This window comes from Achroia grisella, unplaced genomic scaffold, assembly GCF_030625045.1.
Source record: "Achroia grisella isolate CSIRO2021 unplaced genomic scaffold, CSIRO_AGI_Agris_v1 utg3067, whole genome shotgun sequence".
NCBI lineage: Eukaryota > Metazoa > Arthropoda > Insecta > Lepidoptera > Pyralidae > Achroia > Achroia grisella.
Window position 1 is genome coordinate 10,661 of NW_026712789.1, and position 18,473 is coordinate 29,133.

Below are 18,473 nucleotides of genomic sequence, written 5' to 3' on the forward strand. Positions count from 1 at the left end.
TAAAAAGTATTCAGAATGTTTACAAATTTTCTTTGTCATCACCACGGAATGGTGTATTTATCAATTGAAGTCGCGCTATCGATTCACTACGCGTTATATCATTTTCAAAAGAGCAGTTTCTAAAATTACGCTAAAAATCGTTATTTCGTATACGCAATGTCTTTTAATATTAAAATATCGTTACCAATAAGTACTGGCGTGTTTCAGATATTCACAAGGTATTAAGAAGTTACTTCTTGTGAGATGTTATTGAATTTTGCAGATAAAGTAAGAAAATTTTAAATTACAATATCGAAGTGCAAGCGCCGACGGAACAAATAGGCCTAAACAGCAAAACAAACTTTGTAAAGTTATGTCTTGTCGACGAACTCCTCCAGAAAAAGCGCCACAAGTGTTCCTAAAACCAATTAAAATGACTCAGGAATCAGACACAGCATCTGACAGGGTATCTGAACCGGACAATGAAAGTTCAAAGTACATAACTCAACGTCCTAAACGTAAACACGGTGACTCAACCTTATCTGAAATTAAAGAAATGATAAATAATTTAACTCAAAAACAGGATACTCAAACACAAAAATTCGACCAGGAAATGAAAAAAATGTTACAGCAAAACAATGACATCAAACAATCTCTTCAATATATGTCTGAAAAATATGATGATATTTTAAACCAATTAAAGCAAACCAAATCAGAAAACACAACATTTAAAAGACAAATTAAGTTGTTGGAACAAAAAGTCGAGTTACTTGAGCGGAATTCAAAAGCTGCGTTCCTGGAAATAAAAAATATTCCTCAAGAAGAAAAGGAGGATGAGTCATCCTTGGTTAAACTGGCACAAAATGTTGGTTTGGCTCTTGATGTGCCTATACGCAGGGAGGATCTTCAGAATATATACAGGATTAAGAGAACATCGAATAAAATTGGTCCAATTATAGTGGAATTTACAACCAAATCGCTAAAAGAAAAAATTATCGGGGCTGCGAAATTTTTCAATAAAAATAGTACAATAAAATTTAATACATCCCACCTGAAGCTTAAAGGACAACCTACACCAGTGTATATATCAGAAAATCTCACAACCAATGGAAGAAGACTTTATTTCTTAGCAAGAGAATGTGTTAAAAATTATAACTTCCTGGGTACCTGGACTACGAAGGGAAAAGTCTTTATACGAAAGAAAAGTGGGCTGCCGGCAATTCATATTACAAGTGAAGAAGACATTTCAAACCTGAAATCACAATGACTAGAATTGTATTCATTTTACCTGCTTGTATGTTCTACTGTTGGTCTTTACTGCATGCTTAATTATAGAATATCTTTTTATTGCACAATATTTTACCCATTAAAAACACATACCATTAATACACATATATATCAATTAAAATATATACATAATAAAGGAGATGACATATACAAACTAATTATACACTTTACATATATACATAAATATTTACAAACTTATTCTGCGTTCAAACATATATTATATAAAACTTTTGTTTTAATATGTTTCATCGTATTTCTAAGACATACTTATACAATACTATGCACTGCTAAAAAATACACATATTTCCATTGGTTTATACAACAACAATACCTTCTGAACAACATAAACAAATTTTATAGCTATCTCACAATGTTTCAAGTGACATGTTTATATATATCATACTTATGGATAGTATGCGCTCCGATTAGTGCTAGCGCTGTGAATCACAATCTCAGAAAATACTGCCAGAACAGATTGTGTACAGTATCTAAGTATAATGTAGCTACTTATAAAACTTCACATACAATTATTATAAACAAAATTCGATAATACAAGTAAATTATTAGAATGTATTGACCAGTTTAACATTACTATTCCAATTAATTGTGAGCCGGAAGCGTGCTCATCGCTTATTGAATATTCTGGAAATTACTTAAAAATTTTACAACAAAATATACGCAGCATAAATCGTAATTATGATGAATTTAATATATTACTGGGTAGGTTAAAGTTTACGTGTGATATAATTGTGTTATCAGAGTGCTGGTTATCGAATGTAGTAAACTTACCCTCATTGCCAGAATATTCCACTTATCGAACTTATGATAATTATAACCAAAACGATGGTGTGGTTGCATATATAAAAACTAATTTGACCCATATAGTTGAGGAAGCTAATCTACAAGAAGCTAACTGCTTGATTATTAAGATTGGTCTGGATACTGCTGTACTTGCCATATATAGACCACCCAGTTTTCACTCACTGGACATCTTTTTAAACTCATTGAATAACATTTTGGAGACATTGTCCTCGTTTAAAAATATTATTTTAGTTGGAGACATTAATTTAGATTTACTATCAGATAACTATAATACTATCTCGTATTTAGATATCTTATCTTTCCACGGTCTCCTCCCAGTCACCTATACCCCAACAAGAATGAATGCATGCCTTGACCATGTCATTTTAAAAACTAAACTAAAATCATACACTTTTACACTTTGTACTGCCATCACTGATCACCAATCAGTTCTTTTTTGCTTGGAAAACAGCGTAACAAAAATAAAGTCTCTTGTTCATAAAACACAGACAAAACTGAATATGGAAAAACTAAAAACAGATTGCATAAATTACAATTTTGACAAAATTTACAATGAAAAAGACCTTAATATTGCGACCTCGGAACTTATTAATATAATAATATCATTAATTAAGAATAATTCTATTGAAATACTGGTTCCAAGAAATAACAGAATACTAAAGCCGTGGATTACATTAGGTATTTTGAGATGTATACGTACAAGAGACAGAATGCACGGAAGAGTAAGGAAGAATCCAAATAATAATACTCTGATAATTACATATAAAAGATATAGGAATTTTTGTAATAATTTACTGAAAAAGGTTAAAAAACAATATGAAAAAGATCAATTAATAAGGTACAAAAATAATTCTAAAAAACTATGGACTACTATCAGAGAAATTACTAACACAAATACACGAAAAGCCTTACCTTTAGAACTACTGAAATCCCACGAAAATCACATTGTAGCAATTAATAAAATTAACAAATATTTTACAAATATAGGAAAACGATTGGCGGATAATGTTCCCACTACTATTCAACCTTTTTCTAATGAACAACAAATCCCTCTGAATTCTTTTGTTCTTTTGCCAACTGACAATGCTGAAGTAGAGCGTACAATTGTGCAACTTAAACAAGGCTGTTCTCCAGGTTGGGATACAATAAGTGCTATGGCATTGAGTACTATATCTCAGTCGGTATTGCCAGTTATTACTGATTTAATAAATCGATGCTGTGAGGAGGGAATTTTTCCTGATGTCTTAAAGAAAGCAATAGTTCTTCCTATTTTTAAGGCTGGTGATAAGGGATGTATCGAGAACTATAGACCCATTGCAATTCTAGATAGAATTGCATTGTCTAAGGTATTCGAGCGCATTATAAATTCCAGACTAATTACCTTTTTAGAAAAATATAAATTACTCTCTAAGGCACAATATGGATTTAGACCTGGTTTATCTACAGATAATGCGATGCTTGATTTTACAAACTTTTTAATTGATAAAATTGATCATAAAAAGAAATGCTTAACTATATTTCTCGATCTCGCTCGGGCTTTTGACACAGTTTCTCCACAAAAACTTGTAAACAAGCTCAGTAACCTAGGTGTTAGGGGTTCACCATTGGCACTATTAACAGATTACCTCAAAAATAGAACACAGCTAGTTAAAATAGGTGATAATGTAAGTACGGATATACCAATTACACTGGGTGTTCCACAAGGCAGTATATTGGGTCCTACGTTGTTCCTGTGCTATATCAATGAACTGTGTCAGCTTAATATAAAAAATTGCCGAATAGCGTCATATGCGGATGATACTACCCTAACATTTTATGCAGAATCCTGGAGTGAACTTTTTAATGTTGCTCAAATTGGTTTTGATAAGGTATGCCATTGGCTGATGACAAACTCTCTAACACTAAATGATGATAAAACGAAGTATATAGTATTTTCAATTAAAAATCATGCCAATTTACCTGACTCTAATCATACAATTCAAGCGCATAAATGCAGTTTCCCAATAATACAAAATTGTAATTGTCCCAAAATTAATGCTACTCAATCTATTAAATATCTTGGTGTACATATTGACTCAAATTTATCATTTGAAAAACACATACACACGATCTCACAAAAAATTCGTAAGCTCAGTTATGTCTTCAGGCAACTACGCGAGGTCGCAGATATAAAAACAATAAAAACAGTTTATTATGCACTAGTACATTCAATATTAATATACTGCATCACTTCATGGGGTGGATGTGTGAAGACCAAGTTAATAACCTTAGAAAGGGCGCAGAGAATGTTGCTGAAAGTGATGCTCTCTAAACCACGTCTTCACCCTACCACAGAGTTGTATGGAGAAGCTGAGATACTGACTGTGCGACAACTATATATACTTCACACAATTATAACTACCCATTCCACTGTAACGCAGAATAGTGCAAAAACCATTTCCAATACTAGAAGGTATCTCCAAGTATGTGAGCACTCAAATGTGAAAACTACATTTGCACAGCGATTTTACTTATTTCAAAGTAGATTCCTATATAACAGAATAAATAAATTATTGTATATATCTCGAAGTAATTTGGGAGAATGTAAATATAAAGTTACAAAATGGCTTTTAAAACAAAATTACGATTAAACGGAAAATATATGCAGTGTAATAAAACTATAATATACATAAATTAAATACACACATGTAAATATAAGTAAATATAAATTATAAGTTTATATATAAATTTTACATAGATCACTCACTCACACACATACACACATACGCACATACGCACACATACACACACACACACACACACACACACACATACACAGACACACACATGCTCAATGCACTCCACGTTTAAACTTAAAACTAGATGTATAACTAATTTATATGAAGGGGAGACCTGGTGTCTAAGTTACAGGCTATGGCTTAGTTTGGGCTCCAGATTTCCCACAAATTATATTTGTGATTTTTATTTGATAGCATTTATATAATAAAACTAAAATTATGTAATTTGTGAAGAAAGTAAGAAAATAATCAGACCGCATATCAGTTTCGTCTAAACAGCATAATGTGCATCTTACAACACGAAAACGATCATCTGATTTAAAAGAAGTTGTTGAACCACTATCGTACTAAACATCTGTGGGTACCCGCATATTACGGCGGTAATTTCGTCGCGATGTGCATTATCATTAGTCCAAGTCACGGCGAAAATTTGCGTTAGCCTAATTCAGATTATTTCTTTATAAAGTAAACGTATTCAGTATGACCTATCTTCTTATAAAACGCATATACGATTTTGTCCGTAGGTTATTTTTCAAAAGAACTAAATTTACTTCTATACTACCCGACTATATTGCAACTATAGCACCGTATTTGAGAATCTACTTCTATACTACGTAGTTTGCTATCATATATGACCAAGTATGATCATCACTAGCCCACTCACGTTACTACGAGCTTGCTTCACCTTTTAAAGACAAAACTGACACAGTCTGTCGGTTGATGTCGGTGAATGACCACGATCTACTTCATCGCAACTATTCGTCAATGTTGCGCATACTTAAAAGTATGAAATATAAAAATGGAAAGATCTCACCAGATTCAAGACATTAAGCGTCGATAAGACGTTTCGTAATGTCTGTTGAGGTAGCAACCGATCGCGCCACCGCACCAGGTGCGCTCGTTGGCGCCGTGTTGGCGGGTCCGGCTGGCGCGCCGACTGTCTGCGCGGGCGGCGACAGCGTGGCGGGGCCGGTGCCGGCGCAGGCACGTCGTCAGCATCTACGTCGGCAGCTATATGCGAACCCCTGTTTCGCTGAGCTACCGCACGTTGTTCCAGCGACACCAATTGTTGAGACTTGCGTCTATTAACGCAGCTAGTTCACCTATATTTGATAGGTGGAGAACGGAGACGCGTGCTCTCGTAACGATGGGCGTTTTCTACTCGACATGTAAACAATCCTTAGTCAAAAATGTTATTCGCGACCAAAATGGCCTCGAATCCCACTTCTGATGTTAGGAATATCCTCTAAATTTAATTAAATAAAAGAAACTTATAACAAATCGTATAATTAATTTGAACAAAATCAGTAAAAGAACTTATAAAGCAAACACGGTCTGATACGGAGATTCGTTCGAGAGCACGTCTGTCGACCAAAAGAGGCCGCACACCGGGTTTCGCAGCCTTTTATAGACACGCCGCATGACGGTGGCGCCACCAGAGGAAGTTACACCTAACAATAATATATTGACATTAAAAATAAGTAACTTTGTGAGCGTGCCTTGTTAAACTTAGTATTCATCGAGTGCAGCAGCTGTGCAAGAATACACCAGCTCTACAGTCGCAGGTACGTACTGTGCACCCCTTTATTTCATTCCATACAGTCCACTTACCTTATCCCGCTACCCCCCATTTCTCCATGGTCCTTCGAGCTGGATACCTACCGCTTAAATAACCGCTTAAATACTATAATTAGGACAAGATTTACATCCCCGCATTGATAGGTACATAATTTCATTATATTATCCCGCCCGCTATAAGCCATACCGTTTCTTTCTACCTACTCGTATATTCACATACGCTCGCATACGCATTTTCTGTACTTAATATCTTAGTACGCCATACCTATAAGCCTAGTCTTGGGTTTACCGCTTAATTAATAATAATACTTTATTATTTGTATAATAGATGATCAAACGAACTTGCAAGTGAAGTTCGATCACTATTATATAAATTCGCTTCATTCAAAGATACAAATTAACAATGTAGTCCTTTTATCCTGCTGGCAACATTCGCACATTTAGAGGGTAACCCGAAATTGTCGATTTTCCTTATAAATCGCCGCCAGCCTATATTTAACTCATTCTTTAGAGATTGTAACAAAATTTTGAGATTCTAAGGGTTTATGGGAAGGGAGGGTAGTTATATCTTCGAATGAAGCGAATTTATATAATAGTGATCGAACTTCACTTGCAAGTTCATTTGATCATCTATTATACTTCATTCGCTTCATTCTTCAGATACAAATTAACAATGTAGATGTTTAGAGTAAAATTTTGTTACTAATGAAAATAGGTTCAAAATTTAAAGGCTTATTTCTAATCACTTATGTTTTATTAAATAGAAATTGTAAATTATAAAGTTATGATAGAATAAATCAGTACATAGAATCAACATTACATTACTAATTATTCTCCTAAACAAACTGCTGTAGAAAAGCCACTATGATCTATTATTGGGCGATTATAAAATTTTGAGAAAGTTTGTGAATTTTGTGTCCATCCAGCCGTTTTTCTAATAACATCAAGCGAGATGCCAGCGGCATGTGCAGCAGAGGTAGCCGCATGCCACGTACTGTGAGCGCCGAATTGTGTGACGTCCACTTCACTATCTGCTAACACCTGCTTGATCCAGCGACTAATAGTTGACGCAGTCGCAGCGTGATATGGTCGTTTTAACGTTAAAATCAAATTTTTAACTGTCAGAGGCCTTATATCTTTAGTTACTGACAAATAATCTTGTATTGTAATAGCTGGACAAATATTCTTATTTTCTTGAAAAAAAGGCAAAAAAAGTATCGGTTGTTCACGTCCGACGGCAGAAGTTTTCACTATGTCATTTATTAATATTTCAATTCCATTTTGGTTTATTCTAATGTTATCAATTTTTATTAGTGATAATGTTTGTACCCGATGAGCTGTGCATAATGCCAGAAGGGTCACCATTTTTTTTGCTAATTTATCAAGGGTTAATTCTCTATTTGGGATCCAATTTGAAACATGATTTATCACTAATTGGGGATCCCAAGTAAATGTATATTTTGGTACAGCTGGCCTTAACTTAATTACCCCTTTAAGTAATCTCTTAATCCTTTCTTCAACACCAAGATCATTCCCAAAAAGCAAACTAAGCGCAGAGCGATGACTATTTAACGTACCATAAGCAGCACCACGATTAAATTGGTCTGTCAAAAAAGAGATAACCGATGACATTGAGTACACATAAGGATCTTTATGGTTAGTAAAACAATATTCCCACCAAATTTTATACGTAACACCATATTGTAATAAAGTATTTTTAGCCAAAGAGGCCATTATTAAATCTAATGAGGCCGTGGGTACGTCTCGTTTGACAAATGCTTCCCGGAGAGCTTGGCTACAGCCAGGGTAAGGAACTTGGAATGCCGGTTTCTGGAACAAGAGGATGCCATATGCTTATTAGAATTAAAGAACAATATTTCTGATACCACCATAGATTTTAATAAAGGGAACCAAGGTTGTGTACACCAATATGGAAAAACAAAAATACCCTCTGATTTGTCATTAATTATTTTTTGTAAACATTTAAGAATTACGGAAACTGGGGGAAATGCATAGAACAGTTCTTCCCAAGTAATGGTAAAAGCATCTACTGTTAGTGCGTCTGGATCCGGTTTCCATGAAATATATTTTTTGCATTTGGCATTAGTACGAGATGCAAAAAGATCTATACTAGGTTGTCCAAAAACACGAACAATTTTTTGAAATGCCGTATCACTCAAAGTCCATTCTATATCGGGATTAATTTTCCTCGACTCTTCATCCGCTTCTACGTTTTCTTTTGTATTTATATATGACGCTGTTATCCAGATTTTTCGAATCTCGCACCACTGCCATATTTCGCGGGATAAGTCATTCAAATGTGGGTACTGAATACCACCCATACGATTGATATAACTTAAGGCTGTTGTATTGTCGACTCTTAACAAGATATTTGAGTTATATTTGTTACATACAAAACACTTTAATCCGAAAAATACAGCGAGTAATTCTAAATGATTAATATGAAATTTCTTTTCAGTATCCTTCCATTTACCATTAACGCGTTTCCTATTACAAAAAGCACCCCATCCGGACCCAGACGCATCTGTGTATATTATGGTGTCAAATTTTATTGGTTTTAGTGGACAAACGGTCAATAAAATATTTTCGCTCCACCATTTCAAGTTAGGTAAAATATCTGCCGATGGTTTAAACTTGGCATCATAATCCTCTGATGTTTCAAGTGAAAGGTATTTTTGTCTCTCTAAATGTTTAGTATACAGCCAGCCATATCTTACTGCAGGACAAGCTGCAGTAAGCACCCCTATTAAGTGTGAAAAATCTCTAATAGTACAAAATGGTAAAGAATAGTACTTTCCTACTAGTCCCTTTATATATACTCGTTTTTCATTAGGTAGATATATTGTTAAAGTAACCGAATTAAAAATAAAACCTAAATATTGTTTTTCCTGACTCGGCCGTAAAGAACTCTTTTTTAAATTTACCACAAAACCTAAGCATTCTAATAGCTTTCTTGTTTCAATTACATTATGTAAGCATTGATCATATGTTTCAAAAGAGGGCCATTCGCTCCAGTTAAGGTATTGGTTCCAGGGAGACATAGCGAGAGAGTGTTAAGGAATCAAATATCCTCACCGTTGCTTCTCAATACATTTATGAAAATATCATCTATGCCAGAAGGAATATAGGCAGTTTCAAAAGAGTTAGTGATTGCACTAATAAAATCTAACAATACTGATTTTACCTAAATGTCGTTTGGCTAAAGTTAGTAATTCGTTTTATGGCAATTGCGTAAGGTTTTACAATAAAATACCAGAGTCTGTTATAAATCTGCCAGAAAAAAGATTTAAATGTCAAATAAAACAGTTCCTTTGCAAAAAAGCTTACTATAAAATTGAAGAATTCGTTAACGATAATAATGTTTTTATAGAAAAACTTTGAATCCATAGCACTGACAATATTATCTGATTACATTAATAATGAGTGCGTAGCGACTTCTATGTTGATTATCGCATGCCTCTTAGTTGTTATACTGTAATTATTTATATAAAAAAAAAACATCTATTAAAAAGAGCAACACACAAGTTTCTTGCTCATTCTTCTTGTGATGAATCTGCATTCCGAATGAGTGGTAGAATCAAAATATGACTATTCAAAAGTGCTTGTAATGAGTTTATTTGAATAAAGATTATTTCTATTTCTATTTCTATGTCAACCCTAAACATAAGATGTCATCTAAATATATTACAGACAAGAAACCACGGCGTCTAAGGCAAGAAATTACTTCACGCATGATTTTTTGAAAGTTCTTGGTGCAGAAGATAAACCGTACGGCATCGCATTAAACTCATACATTTTATCCTGAAAATTAAATCTTAAATATTTTTTGTGGGTATGGTGTATAGGAACTAAAAAATACGATTCTTTTAAATCAATGGTAGCCATAAACATGTCTTCTTGAATTATTTTTGAAACTGTTCGAAAATCTTCCATTTTAAAGTGATAGTTATATACAAATTTGTTCAATGGTTTTAGATTTAAAATAAATCGTTGACTACCATTTGATTTTGGTATTAAAAATATATTAGATACATATTGATCGACTTGAGATTCACATTCTGAAATCGCACCTAACAGTAACAAATCCTGAATAGCTAAAAACATATTATGCATCTCATTATCAGATAAAAATTAGAGGGTAATACAGACTGCGAAATATTTTCTGATAAATCTATCCTATAACCATTACGAATCCAGTCTAGTACAATTTTATTATTAGTCACAGTACGCCAACATTTATAAAAATATTTTAATCTGCCTGCATGTACCTTGTGATGACAGGAGCGGTGGTGAGAGTAAACACACACAGTAGGGTGTAACTTGTATATTAACTGTTACATCTTGAATTACTCTAGCTTAGACTAATTACATAAACTATATATATGAGTTACTGCGTGACCTACGTGTCGTTATACAAAACGTACACTGGCACAATCTTTTACTGAACGTGCTGATTTGCATCACTATACCACACCTCCCCTGAAAAGTAGGGTGTCTATGGTGAGGGTGTCCCCTCCCTCTGAAAGTTTAACATTACAAGGACAATTTTATTATTTAAACATACAAAAAGACAAAAAAAAAAAACAGCACTAAGGATTAATTTAACTTAACAATTTCTCAAGGTATATCATACCTGAGTACAAATAAATTACAAACTGTTATAATTACATTGTATTGTTAATACATATTTGTCATCTAACAGATCTTGTTTTCTACTAAACAAGTAGTAACCAAAAATTAAATTTAGGCCTTTTACTCTATAACAATTTTAAGAAATTTTATGGTTTACATTATTGGCCAATGTGACAATGCTCACTTCATTATCTGTACTTATTGACTTACTATACTTATCGATACATCTTACAGTATACCTACATAATCGTAAAAACTCATCATACTTCTGTATATACCGACAGAACTTATTAACTTGAGACTTATTGTACATATTTTTAATAATTATAACTTCCATAATATTATGACCCTTGCATATCTCTACAAGTTCTCTTAATGATTTATCTACGCCCACCTTTGTTAATAGAGACGTTTGATTTAAATATATTATAGATCCGGATAGAATTACATTGCACGTATTATCATGCATACCTAACACTTTTCCTAATGTCTCCTTATTACAAATATTTAATTTCACACGAAACTGTGATTTTCTAGTAATTTCTGCCATCTTTGATGGACTAGGTTTTACTTTCACTTGAGAACATTTATTAACTTTCTTAATTGGACCTTGCGTAATAACGCTTGAACAGCATGAGTTTATTTTTTTTAACTCATCGGACGTTACGATTATTTTCGATAATTGGTCCGTTGTTCTATTTTTCGCACAATTTCCATTTTCCACAATATAATCAGTTTTCCTTTTATTAGGAAAATTAACATATTTTTTACCATATTTTCTTTTTTGAAAAGGTATACGGACCCTATCAAGTGATCCGTGGGGCTTTACACTTAAACAGCCCAATTCAAAATTTATAATACCTTTAAATTGTATTAAAAAATCTTCTCCTAATATACCATGGGAACTGCACTGTAATTCTTTAAATACATAAAACTTTTGTCTAAATTGCAGTTTCTGAAATTCAAGATTCAGGTAAACAAATCCCATTGCCTCTAGATTACCACAAACGCCTTTTATTATAGCGTTATCTTTATGAATCTTAATTGAAGGCAAATTTTTTAACCAATCGTACTTTAAAACTGACATTGATGCTCCTGAGTCTGCTATCAAAAATATATCATTGTTAAAACAATTAAATTTAACTACATTATTTGTGTTAAAAGCTAAAATTTCGGTATTCTTATTTCCATGAACAAAATCTAACGATGTCTTTCTATCGCTATTCTTACTATCAGCTGACGCTTTGACGTAATTCATATGCTTACTATAACAAACTGCGCGACCTTCTTTACTATGCATTATTGTATTTTGCTGACTTCGCGCCTTAGTATTATTACGCTTCGCTTGACATTGATTTGTTCTGCGATCAAATTCTCGTGCGTCATAATTTATTTTATTTATTAAACACGTTTGGAAGTTCTTAGGAATGAATTCCTCCTCTTCTATTGCTGTTTTGACAGCTTCTTGTAAATTTGATATTTTTCGACATATTATATACATTGTCAACCTACTATCGTTTAGGCCGTATGCAAATTGCCTAATTGCTATATTCTCATTTATGGGCAATAGAATATCATACGCGGTGTTCAAACCCTCCGCTTGGGCAATTGTTAATTCAACAAACAACCTTTCAATTTCATCCCCAAACTCTAAAATTGTTCTATTACCCTGCCTACATTTTTGTAGTTGCGTTAAAATGAATGTATACGATTTACTTGGTAATAGAATATTTCTTATATCCTCCGTTAAATTATTAATATTATCGTAGTTTGATTTTAATTTTAATTTGGCACAACTAGAAAGTCTCGTCTTTAATATAAAATTTATTAGTAAGGGGTGGTCATCAGGCCTGAGGATAGTTTTGTAAAATTCAATGCCGTCTAAAAGGCTTTTTTATAATTTCCTCATCCCGATTCACTATAGGTAATAGCAATAAAGCTGCTTTTAAATCAAATGCGGCCATTTTTAAAATATACAGACTAATATAAAATTCTTTCAAAAAGTGTGTAAGTGGCCTGTCACAGTTTGCCTACTTCCTGTTCAAAATAAGTGACTTAAATTTAAATACACAATCAAATATTATATACCACTTAATATGTCCCGAAATTATATTTTCACTGCACCAAACACGTATAAAAATGTCTTCAGAAATGACACTAATCACGGCACAATAATCACTACAACATTTGTAGACCGCTAGCACCCTTTTATTCAATCTTTATACTTCCATCTATGGATGCTTCAATCAACTTTAGGCACAGGTATGCGGTGAACCTCAATTTGAGGATATTGGACACCGATTGCCTAGGAACATTAATTTCCACCGTACAATATATTGAGGATAAATAATTTATACCTCTTTTCTGCCCGAAGATCTTCAGAGTATAGTCTGATCTTGATCCAGTTATGCAGCTTCTTTGTCACGGTCGCCATGTGATAACAGGAGCGGTGGTGAGAGTAAACACACACAGTAGGGTGTAACTTATATATTATCTGTTACATCTTGAATTACTCTAGCTTAGACTAATTACAAAAACTATATATATTAGCAACTGCGTGACCTACGTGTCGTTAGATAAAACGTACACTGGCACAATAGCTCCAGCGGCCCCCAGTCATCAGGATGGGTGGCGACTCGGTCCGGACCGTCACGGCGGCGACCATTCTTGGAGTGACGCTAGACGACAGGATGTCCTTCGTGCAGCATGCGACATCGATTGGAGAGCGAGCGGCCAGAATGTCGCAAAGATGCCGAGAGTACTGCGCGTCTTCCTGGGCATTCGTTATCCGGCCCTCCGCACTCTACAAGGGCACTTACGTAGCCACGTTGACGTGCTGCACCCGTATGGCATGAGAGAATTAGCTCTGTCGTACGTGGCATAGTCCTGAGGCTGCAGCTGACCGTCTCTCATCCTCCTTACGAAAGCGTACAGGAGCGTGAGTACGGCGGCGCTACCAGTACTGGGGGGTCTTGCCTGCGGACCTGGAGGTAATCCGTGCTGCCAGAATGGATGAGAGCAGTCCGCTGTGCCGGAGTTGAGAGCAGACGGAAACGCGGGGTATGGGACGATATAGTCGGGGAATGGCAGGAGCGATGGCACTCCTCCGCGGATGGAAGAGAGCTCTACCGATACTTTCCGGATGTGGCTATTAGGTTGGCGTCTCCGTGGCTGAACCTGACGAGACGTCGCCGTTGGACCTGATCGGACACGGCTGCTTCGGTAAGCGACTGCACGCTATGAGACTCTACGAGTCGAGCGGCTGCGTTGCGAGTGTGAATCGGAAGAGGGACCTCCCACCACGTTGTGTGGAGTGCTCCTTATATTCCGATCTCAGGGGGAAGCTGCTGGAAGGGAGACGTCGTGTGGGGGCGAAGGAGAGGGTCCGGTGTACTACCCGGACTTGGTGTCTACTGCGGAGAATTTTAGGAGGCTGCGGGAGTTCGCGCATCAGTGGCACCGGAGGCGGAGCGAGTACGAGAGGACTGCTGGTGGTACGCGTTCAAGAAGGAAGGACACCGCCGAAGACGGAGAGCCGCCCGGCACCGAAGCCGTTTTTGTTTTCATCCGCTGCCCCAGAAGGGTGGAGAGGCGAAAGAAGGGACAGGAGAAGCAGTCAATTTGTAGGGATCGAGAATGCGTGCTTTTCAGCGCATTCGCAGATTCGGCCAGTACAACCTGAAAGGTTGGAATGGCCATGGGTTGGTGGAGGGTTGTCCGGAGACGTTGCCCTGGGCGGTATCTGTGTCACGGCGAGGAAGGAGCCGACGACCGGCTGCCATGAGGAGGTGTGGGAGGACACGGCGCAACACACGCTGGAAGAATGTCCAGCGTTCGCGAGTGAGGGCCGTGTCCTCACACGAAGGCGGGGGATGATCTCCTCGCTGCCGAATTTAGTTCGGAGGATGCATCAGGAAGCAGAGATCGGCTGGCGGTGAGCTCCTCCTGTGAGGAAGTTATTCAGTGGAAGGGGGCGGCGTGGGAAAGGAGCGGAGTCAGCTCGTCCCGCTTCCCACCGCCGCAGAAGAGCCAGGCCTAGAGGTGGGGGCGTTCCAACTCCGCCCCCTCTATCCCCCCACTGTCCGGGGTGACTGCCTGAGGGAGGCAGTACCCCAATTCAAAGGCTCCCGGAGGTGTGCGCGTGCACCCAAACGCCTCCAGAATGGAGTAGGGCGAAATAGGTCGCCCTAACCACATAACGAGATGGGGCCTGCCCTACAGCACCTACAGGGCGGGCCATCGCCGTCGGAGCTGGGGTAGAAATGCACTTGCGAATCCCCTGGCTCCGACATATGCGCTCGTAGGTATACCGTGTGGTTTTTGGTGAGTACAAGTCTCACACACCGCCCCGCTCTCCCTCCGGCGGGGTGACGGTCTTTTGAAGATTTTCCACACGTTAAAAAAAAAAAAAAAGTTCAGAGCATAGAGGGGCGCTCAACGATCGACGCGATCTCGCGTGTGCGCTCCCTCTCGGAAGAGGCGACGTCCTAGGGTGGGGTGTTGTTGGGGCGTGCGTCGGGCAATCTCCAAAGTATGGGCCTGCCAGCCAGAGGCTTCCATCCTCGTGGATACGTCCGCGGGGAACGGTGGCCGAGCAATGGTTTGTCTGGTACGCCCTGGGCGGGATAGTAGACGTTCGTATACCGTTATCATGCTCTGGCCGATAGTCCGGCGAGTAGGAGCAGGCACTTCTTTTGTTCTTCGTTTTCGTCTTTTTCTTTTCTTTCTTTCAATCTTTTCTTGTCGTTCTGTTTTCGTTTCTTCTTTTTCTTCGCTCGCTGGTGTCAGGTCCAGTGGGTGCTGAATCGCGGCAGCCGGACAGCATTTTCGGGTGCACCGGCTTCAAACCGTAAACCTGCACTGGGTGTCGGTGATCACGTTCATCGGCCCAGTGTAGGAGCGGGGGCTCTGGGCTTAACTGCCCGGGGCCGCGAGGAGTCAACCTCTATAAAAACCCTTGCTTCTCGGTGCCCGGCGAGGGACAGGTCGCTCTGCGGAGCACGCTGCTAAAATTCTCATTTCAGCTAGCGTGTCTCTCAGGGCGTCCGATCGGAGGAGTAACTTCGGCCGCGAGGGCACCAACTTCTGAGAACTAGCCGCACTCAGTCGTATGGGAGGCCGCAGATAGGCATAGGAGCTCTGCTCACTGTGCAACTTTCTTCACTACTCGTGGGAACAGAATGGAATGCAAAACAAAAACCAATGAAGAGGTGTCCGCGAAGGACGTAGCGAAGATGTTGTCCGATAAGGACGGTGTACAGAGAGAGTCCGAGAAGGACGTGCTGCTACCCTAGGGAGTGCGGTGGTGTTAACCCGATGACCGAGACGAGGAGGCTGGCCCCAGCCGGGAACAAATCTCGGACCTGGAACATTGGGCCAGAACAAATATATGGCAGACCAACTAACCGAAATGAGGAGGGCTGCCATTGAGGTCTTCGCATGGTTCGCCTTTCGGTACTCGGATTGCATGCGGTCAGCAGTAGAAGACGCCATCCAGAGGTCCGAAACCTGAAGGGACCTTCGTAAATCCATGAAGGAGGAACGACCGGGATAAATAGAGTACTGAGCACCTTGAGAGTGCGACTCTATCCCGAGTTCGGTCACGTCCCTGATGGTCCGAACCTCCGGCTTCAACAAGAAGTGCAGGCGAACTCCGCAAGAAGGTGGCTGAGCTCCGCACCGCAAAAGCGGCTTACCGGCGAAGAAGGCGGATGCACCCCAAAAGGGAGTGAGCTGGGCACCTTTAGGGCCCAAATTATGAGGGACGTCGGCAGCACTGTCCGCACAATTGTGGGGAAAATGATGACCCAATTCATGGAGGAAGTCAGGGGGACGATTGACAAATCTCCCCTTCCAGCGCAGTACAAACCGCACTAGCGGCACCAATCTTGGAGCAGCCCCCAAGACGCAGTGGCCTCCAGCCCGCTCCAGGAAGTTGGAGGCCGGGGTTCTGACCCCTAGCCAAAAAGGTGGGTCTAAGGCCCAGACAAAGAGGGCGCGCAAAACTGCGCCCCAGGGACATCCCCTTCCCCCGCGGTGGACTCCCCGGCTATTTCAGCCACACAACCCGCCGCCGGCCGCTCATCATGGGCCAAGGTGGTGAAGGGAAGTCGGGGGAAAATGACCACGGTCCCCGAAAACCGTGAGACGGCCACTGCCACTCAGGCGTCAAATAAGGCTAAGGAGACGCCCAAAAAGAAGGTGAGTCCGCCGCTCCCTGCAAAGCGGCTGCCTCGCTCTGCGGCGGTGGTCATAACCATCGGGGAAGCGGCCGAAAAAGAGGGCGTCACTTACGCTAACATCCTCTACGCGAGGCCAAGGACAAAATAGATCTCCGCCCCCTCGAATAGACGGCTTACGGCTTCGACCCGCGATTACCGGGGGCGGATACTTGAAGTCTCCGGCACTTCTAACGCCGAGAAGTGGCCGATGCGCTGGCGTCCAAACTCCGGGCCCTTATCCTGGAAGATGTGGCCAAGGTCTCCAGACCTTCAAAGACCGCGGAAAATGCGAGTCATGGGCTTGGACGACTCATTGACGCCGAAGGACATTGCCGCCGCCGTTGCGCACGACGGAGAGTGCAATGCCGAGGAGGTAAGGGTCGGCGAAATAGCGAGGAGCAGCCCTAAAGCCTTGGGGTCTTGCTGGGTCCGCGGCCCGGTGGGGGCTGTAAAAAAGGGTCACCACTGGCGGGGCATATCCGGCTTGGCTGGGTGTCCGCAAAGGTGGAGCTGCTGCGCAGAAGACCGCTGGTGGTGCATCCGGTGCCTACAGAGTGGGCACCCTAGAAGTCAGTGCACGCAGAAGAAGACCGCAGCGGTCTATGCTACCGATGCGGGGAAGCCGGACATAAAGTCGCCGGATGTGCCGCGACCCCAAGATGCGCACTCTGCGTGTGTCGACGGCCGTACGGCGGGACCACCGGTGGGGAGCAAGAAGTGCACCCCTGCCCAGAAGCAAAGGAGGAAGCGGCCCACCACACAGGCTTCAGGCCGTACGAGTGGTACAGAGCGATATCAACTCCCCTCCAGCGACCAGGCAAGGGCGGCGCAAGTTGTCCCTAAATCGCTACCGGGCCGGGGTGACGACCGCGAGGGCGGTCCCACTCCACCGAACCAGCCCAGAGAAGCCGCGCGCATGTCCTCGCGCGCCTCCCCAGGGAAGAAGGGGAAGTGGTGGGTTCCGGTAGGGAACCCGCAGAGATGGGGCCCGCTACTAGGTGGGTCATCGCCGTCGGAGTTGCGGTCGACTATAATCTGGTTCCCGCGACTCCGGCACATGGCGTTGAGGGACATCTTGGAGTTTTTAATGAGTAGGAGTCTCACAGTACCCGCGGGCTTCGGGCCGGCGGGTCTCCATGACGGATTTTCTTCTCCA

At 40.1% G+C, this 18,473-nt stretch overlaps 1 protein-coding gene across 1 annotated transcript; it reads left to right on the forward strand.

Moving 5' to 3' along the window:
* The first annotated feature begins 301 nt into the window (after window positions 1-301).
* Window positions 302-1,362, forward strand: LOC131843372 (uncharacterized). Its single transcript, XM_059191999.1, has one exon. The coding sequence runs from the start codon at window positions 353-355 to the stop codon at window positions 1,244-1,246; it is 894 nt and encodes a 297-aa protein (XP_059047982.1). The 5' UTR covers window positions 302-352; the 3' UTR covers window positions 1,247-1,362.
* Window positions 1,363-18,473: the final 17,111 nt, after the last annotated feature.

Bases quoted from the DNA above. Each gene is read 5' to 3' on its own strand.
- LOC131843372 (XM_059191999.1), top strand. From the start codon at position 353: ATGTCTTGTCGACGAACTCCTCCAGAAAAAGCGCCACAAGTGTTCCTA.